Raw genomic sequence first — 16715 nt, 5'->3', positions numbered from 1 at the left:
GAAAGCCTCCCTTCTGGGGAAAGTGGGCATACCTGCCTCATGGTGGCTTCTGGCACACTTCTCTTGGAATACTCCCACAGAGGAAGGTTTGTAGATGGCTTCCAAGGGCCTTGCCCACTCCACTGCCATTCTGAGTGTCATTCCCTCACCCCCAAAACTTGGCTCTGAAGCACAGCTGGGTGACTGTGCTTCCTGGGCAGAGTTGAGGCTTTAGACCCTTGGTGTACACTAAGGCCAGCAAGGGGTCCTAGAGTGTCACAGAGCTGGATTCGGTTCTTTCCACTATACTGGTCCTGTGACCTTGTGGCAGTGGCTTTACTCTCTGCATCCACAGCCACATACTATGACAGGGGTCGGGCTGTTGCTTAATGACGATAGCTAGGCAGAGCTAGCTGTCAAGAAGCCTGGACGTGTAGCAATGACCTCTGGCTGAGGCCACATCTCTGTGCAGCCAGGAAGCTTCCAGGGGTAAAGGACTATCAGAGCAGAAGCAGTGTGAAGTAGAGACTCCACACAGGGGCCCCTTAAGAAGTCTGCCCGGTGGCTTGGACTCACATCTTTTATATACCTAGCTGGCTCCCTCAGAATGGGCCAAATGCATGCCCTGGGCCTCAGTTTCCCCATCCATTTAGTGACAATAATGGCAACACCTGCTTCCCAGAACTGTTGAGAGATAAGGCGGGACGCTGCGCACAGGCACTCTCCACATTGTGCATAACAAGGTCCAGACACAAACATGAGTGTTATGAGGGCCACGGTGTGTGAGGCGTTCATTATCTCTGTGGTCAGACAGGGTAGGGCTAACCACATGGTAGGACTACAACAGATGGAGGAGAGGGCGAGGAGGGGACCAAAGCCAGGAGAGGAGAGAGGTCCTGTCTCCCCTACCCTGTCCCATCACACCTGTGTCTGCTATGCATCCCATCCCATCCGTGTCTGTGCTATGTAACATGCCCCATCATACCGCTGTATGTGCTATGCACTAGTGGCTTTGGGTGGAAGAAATCCAGATCAGTCTGGAACAGAGAAGCAACCAGTAGCTGTTGTAACCAAACCACAGAAGAGCAAGGCTGCAGCTGGCTCAGAGATGTCCAGTGTTAGGAGCTCAAATGTCACCAGGCTTGCCGGTCTGCTTCAAATGGCAGCTGCTTGAGGTGGAACCATGGGCCACTCAGCAACTCCTTGATTCACCCTCACACCTCCATCACCAGAAAGAACACAGACATCCTTTCTAATGGTAAACAGAAAGGACCTAAGTGGGTCTCAGGTCACTTGCCTGAGCCATGTGCCCTTTCCTTAGGGCAAGGGCATGGTTTCCAAAAGGACCCTAAGACTGGCATGAGAACAGTTCTTAAAAAAGAAAAAGAAAAAAGAAAATGGAATATATTGCAGGGATGCCAGGTGGACAAAAGATGGCCACTGTGGTTGGAAGATCAGGAAATCATATATAACGGGGACAGTCTCTAACCCTGTGGTCTGAGTGGCTTTGTCAGGGCCTGTGAGGGATCCCCACCACTCCACACATGGTCTGCTTCTAGATCTGCCTTTCCAGAGGTGAGCAGGCTGGCCTGACCCTCACTATCACGTTCCCACTCTTGTACCTATCATTTCTGTTTCTTGTCTACCTACCCACTGACCATGGTGCTGCGTGCTCCTCCCCGTTCTGTAAGCTTGGCGTCATACGTAAAGAACATTCACATTAAAACTCAGAAATCGGCATTGCTACAGCATTGTCTGCCAGAAAGGCTTAATCCAGATGTTCCCAGCCGTCTCCTAATGCCCCATTTACGGCTTCAGTTTCCACATCACTTCAGTCTCAGCCAAGGTGCATTAGATTCCTTGTTTCCCCAAGACCTTGGTGCATAAAGAACACTGATCATATGACTGGATCCTGTATGTGGCTTGATCTCTTTTCTTGGGATTGGACCTAAGGTGTGAGTATTGAGGGAGGCCATGGCTGAAGGTCAGTGATCTTATTATGGCATCATAGAAAGGATTTGTGTGCTGTCAGTGTGACACATTACTGCTGCTTACCCCTTGGACATCTTAGTGGAAGTGATGCCTACCAGCTTCCTCTGCTATAGAGACACACTGTTGTCCTTTTTCTGACCCTGAGTCCAGCCAATACAATAGTGGAGAGCATGGTGCCAACTGCTTTTCCTCCTTTCATTTCAGTCTGTAAACCCTGGCGTTGTCAACATCCTATACTGATTTTCATTGTCTTGTGTGCCTGTGTTCATGAGTGTGGGTGCATGTGTGTGTGTGTGTGTGTGCACACACAAGTATATGGAGGTTAGAAGTCAACCTCCTCTGATGCGGTTCATGCTGCTTTCTGCCTTGTCTTTTTGACACACTGTCTCCCTCACTGGCCTGGGGTCACTGATTCAGGTAGGTCAGCTGACCAGTGACCACCAGGGAACTTCTTGTCTCTACCGCCCAGTGCCAAGTCTTGTTTTGTCTCCCTTTGTAATATGGGCTCTGGAAACCAAACTGAGGTCTCTGTGCTTGCATGGCAAATAGTTTACCAACTGAGTCATCTCTTCAGCTTTGTCATCCCTGCATTTTTAAAGACTTGACTGAAGTCACCTGCTGACAAGCAAAGCCAGCTCTGGAATTCTTGTCTGTCTAGCCCTGAAAGCTATACTCTTCTCCCATTATCAGTACCAAGTAAAGGGGCCCTCAAGGTCCCTAGTGCACTTGCCTAGATGGAGTTCTGTGGGTCAGCTAGAGCCATCAGTGAGTCTTGAGATCACCCTGTGGGCTTTCTTGCAATGATCAAACTAAAACAGCAGAAAATAATGGTACATCACACACATAATAAGTACACTTTAGTAAAACTTGGTCCCGTGACTCACTCCTTACAAGGGGAAGGAAAAGAGTGCCCCCATAGGGTTGGTTGCAATGAGACTTATATGAATTGATCATTCTAAAAAAATAGTGGCTGACACATTATATATGTATGTGTTTGTTAAAGGGATGCCAAATTTTAATTATAGACTACATTCAGGAGGTCTAAAATAAATACTGAATTCATATGACCAGTCTAAGGGCCAGAAGATTTGTAACCCTTAGTCTATGGCCAGTTTGTACAAATAAAGTTTTATTAGCACAGCCACAGTAATTTGTTTATGCATCCTCTGTGGTTGACTTTGAGGCAAATTGTCAGAGGTCCTACCATCCACAAAGCTTGAGTTCTTTATTTCCTGGCTACTAAAACAGTGCCCCTGTCTAGAAGACATGCTGAAATTCAGAACATAAGATGCCTCTTCCTAGGTTGGGCCTCTATCCTTGGTAGGCCCTGTCCCTGAAGGTATTTGGGTCTCTAGAATCTTCTACTTCAAGGTGATATCTATATAGTGAAAGATTATTGGCACAGTGCTTTGGTCAAGGTTCCAGCAGGAAACAAATTAGAAAAGTTGAGAAGTGCTTAATGAATAGACTATCCACCAAGGTGAAGGACAGGGTTCAGGAAGTGACAGAGGATCCGGGGTCAGGGGCAATAAGAACTGTCACCAACCTAGACAAGAAAAGGCAAGGAGAGTGAGTGACATAAGAACCTGGGAGGACAGCTGTGTTAAAGGGGACATGTCCCATGAGTAAAGACCTCTAGTCCAGGGATGTACAGCTCCAGATGACCTCAAGGGAGTAGAGGCAGGAGACAGGTACATCAAGCCGACTTCCACCATCCCTAATCTCTTGAGGTTCCTCACTAACTAGTCATGTGAAATGGACCTTGGTGTGGCCCAGGTTGGTCATATTCCTAGTAGAGTAACCAAGGCAGGGCAAGCAGTACACCTTCCCCAGAACACAGCATTGACCAAAGAAGCAGGTGACCCAAGTCAGCTCCCCCCGGCCAAAGCATTCCCCAGCATCCCTCCAAGTCTATAGTGTGGCCTGCACAACAGATTCCCATGGCTTTTTATATCTTTTTTGTCTTTTCCTCCTGTGTCTGCTAGCATAGCTTGTATGTGTGTGTGTGTGTGTGTGTGTGTGTGTGTGTGTGTGTGTGTGTGAGAGAGAGAGAGAGAGAGAGAGAGAGAGAGAGAGAGAGAGAGAGAGAGAGATGTCTGGGCAGTCTAGTTAGTATGTATAGACTAACTGAAGGTCTTCCTCACATCTCATTTTTGGTCTCAGGCAGGAGTGTGTTCCACTCATCTCTGAAGATTAGTCCAACTCCAGCACACAGGCAAGTCAACCTCTTCCCTCCAAAATAAAAAGTAAAATCGACCTACATTGATAAATGTCCCAGAGAAATATGTTCTCATGGGCTGGTCTCTTCTCCCTCCTCTGATACACAGGTGTACACACAGAGAGGGAGGGGGAGAGAGGGGGAGGCAGGGAGGGGAAGGAAGATAGAGATATATAGAATGAGGGATGGGGGAAGGAGGGATAAAGAGAGAAGAAGAGAGAAGGGGAAGGGAGAAGAGAAAGGAAGGAGAGGAGGGAATGGGAGGGGACGGGAGGAGAGAAGAGGAGAGGAGAGGAGAGGAGGGGAGGGAGAGGAGAGGAAATGGCCTTCTACTGGCATGGTACCTTAGAGGTCACCTGGAGCAATGCCCTCTGCTAGTGCAAACACATTTAAGGAGAAATCAGAGATGAGGTGTGGCTGAGAGAGATGTCTTTTCCCACCAGAAGCCAACATTTGAAACCACTTTCGGAGGTCTGATACTTTCCTTTCAGGACTCTGCTGCTGAGACTATCTGTATACTTCTGAACCCCTCCCTGCTGAACCCCAGGAAACAGCTTGCACGGACTGAGAGAATAAAAAAACCCTCACACCTAGTCTTCCCAAAAAACGTTTCCAACATGGTGCCTTCAATCAAGGAGTCAACACTCATGAGCGGCAGCTCCTGCCTGTTGGTGGTCCTTTTTGTGTTAGATTGTTTTCTTATCCTATGCTTGTGGCACTGTCATCCACTGGCGTTTTAGTAAATCCACTTGCACATAGACAAGTTAGATGACTAGTGGAGTATTAACTACTTTTACCCAAAAGGAGCTGTGTTTGCTTGGCTGTTGTGTTTTGTGCACTAACTCTAAGAAATGGGGACTCTTTTGAGGATGGTAAGGGCCTCCCATAGAGCTAAGAGTTCATATTTTCCAAGCACTCCAATGTAATTAAGAAACTCCCTGGTTCTCCTCCCTCCTTCCCTTCAAATATCTTCGGAGAAACGAAGGATTCCGACTCCAAGCCCAAGAGCTTGGCTTGGGTTTTAAATTAGACAACTTTGTCCTGACAGGAACCGAGTCTTAGCTGTCATCGTTGATTATTTTTAGAGTCACTACTAAACCCTTTGTGCAGCAGGCATTGCCACTGCTCAAGGCAAACAGAAAGCCTTCACATATTATCATTGACAGCTCCGGAGCCATCCACCCTTCCTGTGTTCATTATTTCTAGCCCTCATGGAGGATGAGGAGGCGGCATCCTGACAATTTCACATGGAGGGAGGCAGCTCTAGTTATGACCCACTGTGGGATGGGGATAGAAAGCCCCTAGAGGCTGAGCAAAGCCCACAGCCTCCAGGAAGCCAAGGGGTAAGATTCCCAGGGCCAGTAGCTGCTCTAATAAGGCTCAGATAAACCCTCATCTTTCCTTAGAGGCAAAAAAATTCCCTGGAGTAACCAACCACTAAGAGGGCCCTCATGCAAATGATTGAGCTTGGCTAGCATTGGCCAGCTGGGGGGATGACATCACAGTTTCCCTTCTTTGACACAACAAAGCCACCAGCACTGAAAAGGCCGGGCCCTGACTGAGGCTCACACACACAGAAAATTTCACCGCAAGCAGAGCACCTTCTAAATTGCTCCTGGGGTGTGGAGACAGAAGTCTCTGCTATCCGAGTTAGTGGGATCCAGAGAAGGAAATCATGGTTATATAAACATGGGGAAAGAAGTCCAGCTAAGGCCCAAGGTGAATGTCTCTTCTTACATCCACTTCATGCTGAATTACAGAAACAAATTCAAGGAGCAGCAGCCAAACACCTACCTCGGCTTCAAAGAGTTTTCTAGAAAGTGTTCAGAAAAATGGAGATCCATCTCAAAGCACGAAAAGGCAAAGTATGAAGCCCTGGCCAAGCTTGACAAAGCCCGATACCAGGAAGAAATGATGAATTACATTGGCAAGAGAAGGAAGAGGAGAAAGAGGGACCCACAGGCACCTCGGCAGCCCCCATCATCCTTCCTGCTCTTCTCCCTGGATCACTACGCCCAGCTGAAGCAAGACAATCCTAACTGGTCAGTGGTGCAGGTGGCCAAGGCCACAGGGAAGATGTGGTCCACGAAATCGAATGTGGACAAGCAGCCATACGAACAGAAGGCTGCGCTTCTGAGGGCCAAGTACTTTGAGGAGCTGGAGGCCTACCGCAGTCAATTCCAGGGCAGGAAGAGGAACTTGCAGGGGTCGGCCAGAACCAGTTTGAAAAAATAAAATGTCATTGAACTGCCTTTCTGGCCTTGACGTCCTGTGTGGTTATAGTGTCCTTGGATGTTTTGGGGTCCAGCTGGAGGTTCTAGGGAGGATGCAGGGTCTGACTCAGGTGAGGTGGAGCATGTGTGAGAAAATGGAAGTCAAGGCAGGGGAGCTTCCCTTCCTTGGGTTATAGTCATAGTACAGAGGATGGCAAGCCAAGAGCTCAGTCCAGGCTGTCACTCAGATTCATCCACAGGCAGCAGCAAGCTGGGTTCAAAGCCAGAACAGTCCTGGAAGCCGGTCCTAGTCAGGACAGCCAAGGAATGAAGCTGGGGGCTGAATTTATTGACTAGCTGGCACCCATTCCTCTTCCTCTAGGTCACACAGCACCTTTTGTGACCAAGTATGGTAACTTATTAAGTCTCAGCTGCTATCATTTGTCCAAGGCCAAACTGGGTCTGAGGGGATTGTTCTGTCTATCCAGGAAGCCACTTTAAAACATTAAACTCTGGGTTTAGAATCAGGTCCACGCAAGTGGGACTTTGGGAAGTTCCTTTTGGGAAGTTCTAGCAGAAACACAGCACGGGAAGTCATGAACCGGGGAGGGGTTGAGGCCAGCCCTGAGGTTCTCATTAGTGAAATCCCCAACCCACCCAGCCCATGGCTTACAGCTGGTATTCCAGCTTGGCTCTGCTTCCTCTCCACCCTCAGGAGACACCATTGTTTTCTGCTTCATTGAAAAGGCAGAGATTGTCAGAATTAAGTGCTCTCCTTTCTCTCAAAATGCAGCGCACATCCCTCCTACCTCCTAGGGAAACACATCCCCCTCCTCCAAAGGGTACAGCACCTGCCGCATGAGTTAGCTTTGTGACTAAATGAGGTGGCACAGTCCTGAATATCTAATAGGCGGCATCGCTTCTAGCCAATGGTCCTCTACCTTGCTAGGCAATTCACCTAGAAAGTTTCTTACTGTGGGATGGCCAAGGATCTGTGAGAACTGAGGGGGATGTTAAACTAACCTGAAAAGTAGAGGCTCTGTCCTACACACACAAGGGACTGGAAATTGTGGCAACCGTACCAGCAGGCCATGGATCTCCACAGTTGAGTCATCACGTGACAACTCAACCATGGCTTGAAACCTCAGTCGTGAACCCTCAGGCAATGGATTGAAAATCTAAAGGTGAAGATATTTATTACTTAAGCTCCTCCTACCTAACCCTCTTCATCAAGTTCATGACTGTCGAGCCTCCATAGCCAGCAAATGATTAAAATCTATAAAGGTGTTAAGACTTGGCTCAATGGATGCCAGGTGGCATACTTCTAGAAGGCACTGTTGGCAGCCTTGTTTCTTTGCCTATCTGCTGCCCTGTGTATTGTCCGCAGTCCTTTGTTACCAACCTTGGAGTGTAGATTTAAAAATCTTCCCCTCAATCCTGTACTTAGACTATCCTACTTCTTAGTGGCAGTTGGTAGATACACACCGCCACACTCTGCCCTGGAACCTTGTACCATCCCTTCCTGGTTTGCTGTGTGGTTATGAGAGTGTGAGTGGTCAAGTCAGTTTTGACAACAGGATGCAGAGTCCCTAGTGAAAAACAATTGCATAAACTGGGAGGAGACGACTCCATTGGTTTCTAATGACCTAATGCGATGACAGTGGTGGACCATGAAGAGGAGGAGAGGGGAGCCTGCATCTAACACGATGGGTGAGAGGGAAGGCAATTCAGTGAGGCTTCCCTGCCCTTGGGAAGACTCAGACTGAGCCTCTGGTCCCATCACCATCTTCAGGAGCAAAGTCTTCTCTGGTACCTCTCTCTGTTTTCATGTAGTCATTGATTTATTATTCATCTATTAATACATATTTTAGAAACTTTCCTGCATCATACCAAAAACTTCTGGTACTAGGGACATAGCAAGGGGGGAAGAGACAGAAAAGCCAGCCAACATACTAGAGTCACCATTTGTGCTAGGTGATGGACAATGACAGGTTGGTTAGAGGGCACTAGTGTGTGTGTGTGTGTGTGTATGTGTGTGTGTGTGTGTGTGTGTGTGTTTGCACGTGCACGTGAATGTGTGCATGTGTGCCTGTGTGGAGGTCAGATGGCAACTCTTCCATCCAGGGATCAAACAAGTTTTCTGGGCTCCACAGAAAATGCCTTTACCTGTGGAACCATCTAACCGTTCCAGCATCTATGTTTAAAACCCCTTTGAGGATACCAAGTCCCAAGCATTGAGACCTTGGGAGCAGCAGGACAGCTAGGGCTATGGTGCTAAGGCAGGAACCAGGTGTGGCATGTTAGAGTGCCAGAGTGCCTTGTGTGAGAGGAAGTTTGAAAGGTGCTAGGCTTGGCAAATTCATAGATACAGTTGCAGCGGGGCCCATAGAGGGCTTTCAGTGCAGTGAGAGGAGCCATGGACCTCCATTTATGGTGTCTGTTATCGATCATTCTAGAATCTTCAGAGATTATCAAGTGCCAATCTCCCATGATAACTGCAGCAAGAGGAGTCAAAGAAGATACGAGGTTAATAAACTCATGTTTCCCTCCAAGAGCAGAGATAATGAGGGGCCTCCATTGGGAATTGCCATAGTTAGAGTAGCCATAGTTAAAAACCAGTGTGACAACTGTGGGTTTGCTCTCTCTGTGTGTTTTGTTCACCCCAGGATGGGAGCTGGTAGGCATGGGTACCAGAGTGTTCCTGAGAAATTCTTTATCCACACCTCATCTGTCCATAGGGGGCAAGTTGCTCTGGACCGGTCCAGTCCTACACCTAGCCCTCCCCACTCCCAGCAGTATGCTAGGTCTGCCTTCTGATAAGTTCCTCAGTAATGAAGTGGACCCTCCTTTTGCCTTTCCTCCATCTGCCAATTGATTCTGTGCTGGAGAGGGAAATAAGTATATTTCATTTATTGGGTTTCCCTCAGATCCCAACAGAGAAGTAGATCGAGGATGCAGGATGATCGATTGATGTGAGATGTCATTCAACCACACTGGCATCTTTTTTGTTGTTGTTGCTGGCTGCACTGTCCACTAAAGCTCCAGTACTCGGGCCCACTAGGCTGGAAGTCAGGTCCATAGCCAGGGTGTGGTCACTGAGGTGAGGCCATAAAGGCAGGGGTGTCCCATTGTCTTGTCAAGTGACTTCTTGTCACACTTCCACGGATGCCACTTGACCTTCAGGTAAGCCATGGCCACTGTTGTAAATGGTGAAATGTGTGGGGGTGCCCTTGGGAGTGTGAGTGGTGGTGTTTGACTTGATCTGCTGGAGGGTAGCTTAAAGAAGGCGAGGGAATCACCATGAGGGAGCAGAATTAGCCAAAAGGACCAAGGAACTCTGAGGCTGTCCTTGATCTTTGAGTTGGGGTGCAGTGACAGAGAACTTTCAGTTAGATCCACCCCTCCCAACAGTTTTGCTGTCCTCATCCAGGATTCCCGTTCCAGGCCTGGCTGTGCAGACCGCTATCTATGCTTCTGAGCTTCTCCTCTTTAACAGTGACATGTTTGCCTGGTCACCTGTCACCTGTGGGAGACAGACAACACATAATCAGGCCATGGAGGCCTCACCAGTCACACTGTCCCTGAGCTTGTGAGATGCTCTTAGGGGATTCACCTCCTGATATTTGCAGCCTATGTTACCCTACACATTTCATGTGGGCTGGATCTAGAGACTCCATTCCAATAAACAGAACAGTACAAAAATGTTGGGTTGTTATTTGTGTATGCTCATGTGTGTGGAAGCCAGAGGACAATGTCATTTTTGAGGAGCTTAGAACACACACGCACACAGAGGGGGGTGGGCGGAGACAGTTTCTCACTGGCTGAAACTTGCCAACTGCCTACTTGTCTCCAGCCTGTGATGAGATTACAAGAGTGTATCATACTGCCTGGCTTCTTTTATTTGCTCTGGGGATAAAAGGCAGACCTTTACCTAACTGAGATACCTCGCCAACTGTGTCATTTTTTAAAATATTGCACTATAAATTCTAAGACTTTATGCAGCTCTTCGTGGCTGCCTGAAGCACAATGACATGGAAAACTGCCCCTGAAAGAGGGTCAAAGGCACATAAGGTAGATTGCAGTGACACACAATGGGAGCTGAGGTGCCCAGCCTGGTCTTCAAGGAACTGAATGCTTCCAAGGACCAAGAGAAAGCCAGGATCTAGACTGTCTTCAGACAAGAGCTGGGCTTTGTAGAACTAGGGCCCAGCTTAGATGCCCCCACTTCCTGACACACAGAACCCAAGAGGCATTTCATGTTTCATGCCACTAAAGCTTGAGGTCATTTGCTGTCACCTGGAATAGAATGGATGAAGATTTGGGCATCAAAGTAAGAGAGACATGACAGAGACCTGTAAAATGTGAGACAGTCTTGGAATCAGGTGTCTGGTGAGCAGAGGCTGGGAGTGCTTTTGGGTGGGAAGATGGTTAGAGATCAAATGTTCAAGCACAGTGTTGAAAGGCAGACTTGGAGGGTGCTGCCCGTGGGAGCTCAGACGAAGTGAGGAGTACATATTAGGAATCGGAAGAGAGGCAGCAGAGTTTAGCGATACTGTTAGCTGTGGTTTCATAGCAAAGAGGAGGTGTCTGGGGCTAGACATGATTTCTCCCATCTTTAGTTAGGGAGGAAATCCTAACTAAAGAGGCACCAGGGCCTTCTACTTTTGAAATTTCCCTCTCTAGAGAGCAAATGATGTTCTGCTCTGGAAAGGGCTTTGGAGAGATATTTGGAGGCAAAGTTGGGGTGGGAATGGTATAAGCCTTTGGTTAAAACTTCAGAGGATCAAAAAGTTCCCAGAGACTCCTAGAGATCAGGTTTGGCCTCAAGTATCCTCCAGATCAAACAAGAGGCACGGGGGGGGGGTGACCTATGGGAGCTGCCCCTTGGCTGTCTTAGCTGGAGGTCTGCATAGGGAAGGCTTAGTTCTAATGAGTATGTGGGTGTCACTGTAGTCAAGTCATTAGGGGCAAATTCCAGGGTCTCTACATTCACTATGTTCTCCAGGAGATAACAAATGAACTCAAGCCCTAGTGTCATGACACACCTCTTAGGTTTTTTGTGTGTGGAGCTGGCTGCGTCTTAGCTGGGTCACAAGCTACAGCACAAGTGGTCCCTGGGGCTACAGAGTCCAGTTATTTTCTTTGCAGACAATCCTAGTGAATATGTTGGTGATGTCAGTGAGAGTTACAGGAGACCCACCAAGGTTTTAAGAAAAAAAATCTTACTGGAGAAAAGACTGATAGCCAGGCCTGAAAGGGGCTGAGCAAGAGCAAAATTAATTAACAAACTGGTTAATTAATCATTTTTTTTTTTAGTTTTGCAATCTATCTGGTCTCAAACAATGATCCTTCTGTCTCAGTCTCTTGAGTGCTGAGATTACAGGTACATATTACTACACCAGGTCCAGTACAACATTCAAAAGGGACATTAGATGAAGAGCCAAGTCACCACCAAAAACATGCCTTTTAAGAAGGAAGGTTCATGGGAAAGATGTCAGTAGTTGAGAAGGAGGAATTCAGCCCCCCCCCCCCAGTAATGGAGAACAGTCCCAGGATTTCAAATGGGATCAAGGAAACAGCCACTTTTTTTTCTAGCTAGATTTCAAATTTTTCTTGGCCAGTGACTCCTCCATGCCTAGTGTTTCCCTTCTAAGCAGAAACATTTGTAGTTGTGACCCAGTATCATCCTATGTTAAGACATGGAAGAAGGGTCTTTTTTGTTTGTTTTTATTCCATTTTGAAAATTGCCAAATCCAAATAGTCAGCATTCTGGTGTCTCTACTTAAGGAATGTGTGCCTTAGCCTCATGCACACGGGACCAGATTCACATGGGGATGCCATCATAGGCTGGGACTTTGGAAACAAGTGACTGTTTTGCACATGGAAGAGACAGGAATCACAGGGACCAGGGGTCTGTAGCTTCAAAAGTGACTCAGGGTGACCTCTCCATGCACCGCCCTTACTCTGGTGCTATCCTTCCCCTTTCGTGTGGTCTGGACCAAGAGAGTCGCTTCTAATGACTTGAATACAGCAAAAGTAGTGGGATGTCACTTCTGATAGCAGGTTATATAGAAAAGACCATGACTTCTGTCATCTCCTCTTTGGCTTGCTCTGATGAGCAGAGCAGCCTGTCAGAGCTGCCCTGTGGAAGGAAGCTGAGGTGGCCTCCCATAAACACCAGCCAGGAGCTGTAGTCTGCATGCCAGACAGAGGCTTGGAAGCTTTCTTTTCCCCAATGGGAGTCAGGCTGGACAATCTGATCTACCTTAGTGGGAATCTAAAACCTGAGACTCCTACATAGCCACATCCAGGCGATAGGAGAGAATATTATTTCAAACTGCTAAGCATTGGGGTAATTTTTGATATGCAGTAGATAACTGATACACCTACTCTGAGGTCCTGTAATGTACTTCCCACTAGAAATGTCACCCTGATTGACCCTCTCAGGATCGTTGTACCTGATATTCTAGCCTAGGGTCACCCTTCTATGTTTGCTTATTTATCTTGTGTGAATACACTGCATTAATGTGCCACAGTACGCATGTGGAAGCCGTCAGAGGACATCTTGTGGGAGTCTGTTTTCTCTTTCCATCACATGGGTCCTGCAGACCCAACTCACTTTGGAAAGAAGTGTCAACTGTTGAGCCCTCTCACCTGCCTTAGGACCATCCTTCCTGTCTTTTAGGCCTGGGAGTAATCTGATTGTCCTATGGGCCAGGTATTACATCCTCCAGGGAGCCCCTCCACTGAGACCTCCCACTCTTCTGTGCTCCCATAACAGCCATGTAACCCATCAGTAGCCATCACAGTGCAAAGTAAGCTGTAACTATGTTTGTCTCCCCAGCTGGTGGAGGTGGGCAAGACATCGACTCGCTCATCTAGTATCCTGAAACCTGCTACAATGCTTCCTACAGATTAAAAATAATAATAATAATAAACTTGAGGACGTTTATGCCATGCCTGCTACTGCTTGCAACATTTTTATGTAATTATCTTAGTTAATAAAAAGACCTAGAAGGTGGAGTATGTAGGTGGAAGGCTATAATTCCAGCACTCTGAAGGCTAACACAGGAAAATAGTTGCTGCAAGTTCAAGGCCAGGCTGGATTATATAAGTAAGCAAACAAAAAACAAAACGAAATGAAATCTGAATATTGAAGGTACTCTGTGTGTGTGTGTGTGTGTGTGTGTGTGTGTGTGTGTGTGTGTATGAAAGAGGAGAGAGAGAGAGAGAGAGAGAGAGAGAGAGAGAGAGAGGAACTGTGAAGTCAGAGGTTGACTACAGTGTCCTCCTCAATTGTTTGCCACCTGATTTTTTGAGGCAAGGTGTTGTATAGGACTATCCTCCTAGTTACACAGCTGACATCTTCAGTTCAGCTGGGCCTGCTCACAAAAGGTCATCACAGCTGGGCTCATTGATTGTTGATTCCCTCAGAGAAGAGAGGGATACGAGGGCCATGGGACCTCACTTGAGTATCCAGCCATCCCTCTCAACCAGTTGTGTGCTATTCTGCCCTGATTGCACATGGCCTCAACATCTCTGGTAAGTGCCGTAGTACATAAGAGGAGACAGACTAGGAGAGAAGGGGCCCTCTATGTAGCCGTGGGGAAGCCATCATCCCTGCTGGATCCCAATCTTCCAAGGTGGTTGCTTTAAGATCACCTGTGCTCTGGACCATAGCCCTTACCCATTGTATGTAAGCCTAATATACTCAAAGGTTCCCCACAGAAAACTCTGGTAGAATGTAACTTTGGTTTGTCCCTGGGATCTTACAAGGAAGGAGTCAGTAGATATGGCCTGGCCACCACCCCTGTTCCTATTCAGGGTGAAAACTTTCATAACACAGGGAATAATGAGTTATTCACTCTGCCAGCACCTGTTGCACTGACCACGCCCATTGGGGGCTGGGACAGGTGCTGACCTGACCTGAGGGAACCAGGTCTGAGGTAGGGACCCCAGAGGAGCGTTCTCTTGCTGGCAAGACAGAGACAGAGCATCTGGAGGCATCCTTAGGACGGGAACCTGCGGGTGTTCATCTGTGTCTGTTGTAAGTTATTTCTCCCTGAATAAACAACTATTCAGCCTATCTGTTTTTCCCAATCCTTATTATTCCATGATAGCAGGGTCTCTCACTGAAGCTAACAGGGTCTCTCACTGAAGCTGGAACTCACAAATTTGATTAGACTGCTTGACCAGTAAACTCCATGGATCTTCCTGTCTTTGCCTCCCCAACACTGGAAATACAGGAATGCACCAACATCATCCATAGATGTTTACATAGATGCTGGGGATCTGAACTCAGGTACGGCAAGCACTTTACAGGCTGACCCATTTCCCTATCTCCTGCATTATTCCCAAGGGTTTAGGAATGGAACCCAAGGCCTTGGCTGTGCCAGGCAAGTGCTGTACCACTGAACCACACTCCCAGTCACAAGGCCATTTAAACATTCCACGTTGCAGATGAAATTGTAGACACTGAGTTATATGTTCAGCTTGTGATTTCTGGGGAGTGGGTGAGTAATGAGCTTGTTCTTCCTGTCTTGGTCCTCTGATTTCAGGACATCTTTACAAACACTAGAGTGAGGTCTCCCATGTACCTGAACACACATTCTATGCTTGGCTGGTTACCCGATCTACTCCTTGGTGCCCATGCAAGGGGGACTTGCCTGGCATGGCAAGCACAATCCTGCCACTGGCCCACACCCTGTCATTAGAAGCCACCCAAACTCCCTGACACACATGTTAGAATGAACAGACTATGTACTGTATTTTTTAAAATGCCTTATCTGCAATGAGCAACAGCAGTGAGAATGGAAGAGACTGGTGACCCCCAGGGCTGCCCTTACCTGCTACAGCTACAAGTACATTTGTGCTTAAAGAATCTAGCCATGCGCCTCTACGCCATACTTCCCTGTCAATGGGACAGGGGAATCTCCTGTCCCTGACTCCTGCTCCATTCCACTGCTTACTTGTCCCCTCTGCCATCTTTCTTTGCCCCTTAAACACCCTGGCAGAATGTTCTCCATGGGAGTGCCAGAGACAGGGTAGATAGCGGCCTGGAATGGCTTAGGGAAAGAGGTCAGTGTGCAGGATGAAGCTGAGATCTGTGACGTGTGAAAGGAAAGTTCATGGAAAGGGTCAGCATAAAGGGGCGCCTGCAGGGACTTATGTTGAGAAAGGTACTGTAGGATGGAGTGTAGTGAGATAGTCCTTCTGTGGCACTGACCACGCCCATTAGGGCTGCCCATCTTTTCTGTAGTAAACAGACCAGTCACACGCAGCATGAGGGGCAATCACTGTGTCTTGCCTTCAAAGTATTCTGCAGGCATTGTCTCATGAATTCCAGATGAGGTGCCCACGTGCCTTTCCCCAGCTGAAGGCCTTCAGGAATCCAGTTAGGATGGGCTAACCTCTCATTGGCAGTGAGAAGGAGGGAGAAGTTACATCACGGGAAACTGGTGTGGCTAGGAACGAAGGTGCTGGTAAGAGCTGTGGTTGGAAAGCTGAGCTTTGCCCTGGATGCTATGTAGTTGGGATGCAGGTGTAAATTCCATGAGTGGATATTTCCTGAATTGAACCCGGGGAATGAAAGACTGCAGCAAGACTAGAGCTGCAGCTGCAGCTTGCAGAGGGCAGAGAGACAGTCGTCACCTGTCTTTGCTGTGATGAAGGGAGGGGCTGTTAGACTGTTTTTATATTCTGAATAATGTCTTTTACACTTTGAGTTCGGACAAAGTCTAGAAAAGTTCTCAGGTTTGTCTTAATTAACCAGGGCCATAGGGTAGCCTCATCTGGATGATACCATGGATTACTGAGGGGCAACAGGAGATCCCCAAGGCCAACTTGCAGGCATCTAGTGGCTCCAGTCCCACAAGGTCTGCAAGGATTGGGGCACTGCTGACTACTAGGGTCTGCTGCTCTTATTCCTGGTGTCTTGTGGCAGCTTCAACAAAGAAATGGAAGCATATCCACATGAACCAGTCTGTCCTCAGGGCAGAAAGTGCTGCGGAGATTCCAGAGATGTCGATATGTCAGTGGTACCAAGAGCTAGCAGCGGGCTGGAGGGGATGGGCTAGCTAGGAAAGGCAGTCTTGGCCAGGACAGGAATCAGTCACTGAAGAGATGGGGAAAAGAAAGAAAGAAAGGAAGGAAGAAAGAAAGAAAGGAAATCGTGGTGGCTGGAGGCAGACTCTCCATCCCAGGAACTGTCCCTGACACTGACCAGAGATGTGGCCCTGGGCAATTTACTGAATGTGATAGATTTGGTTTTCTCTCCTGCTTAATGGGATCCGGAACTCTGCTTAGGGGCTTAT

General features: G+C 47.8%; 2 protein-coding genes across 2 annotated transcripts in view; one reads left to right on the top strand and one right to left on the bottom strand.

Moving 5' to 3' along the window:
- The window catches only part of Csmd2 (CUB and Sushi multiple domains 2), a 537775-nt gene that overhangs the window by 273740 nt on the left and 247320 nt on the right, over positions 1-16715 (bottom strand). The window lies entirely within an intron of this gene.
- On the top strand, positions 5725-6441 carry Hmgb4 (high mobility group box 4). Its single transcript, XM_051188844.1, has one exon. The coding sequence runs from the start codon at positions 5879-5881 to the stop codon at positions 6422-6424; it is 546 nt and encodes a 181-aa protein (XP_051044801.1). The 5' UTR covers positions 5725-5878; the 3' UTR covers positions 6425-6441.

Source organism: Phodopus roborovskii, unplaced genomic scaffold (assembly GCF_943737965.1).
Source record: "Phodopus roborovskii unplaced genomic scaffold, PHOROB, whole genome shotgun sequence".
NCBI classification, from domain to species: Eukaryota; Metazoa; Chordata; class Mammalia; order Rodentia; family Cricetidae; genus Phodopus; species Phodopus roborovskii.
The sequence above is the reverse complement of the archived record's forward strand: the minus strand, read 5'-3'. Positions and strand labels throughout refer to the sequence as shown.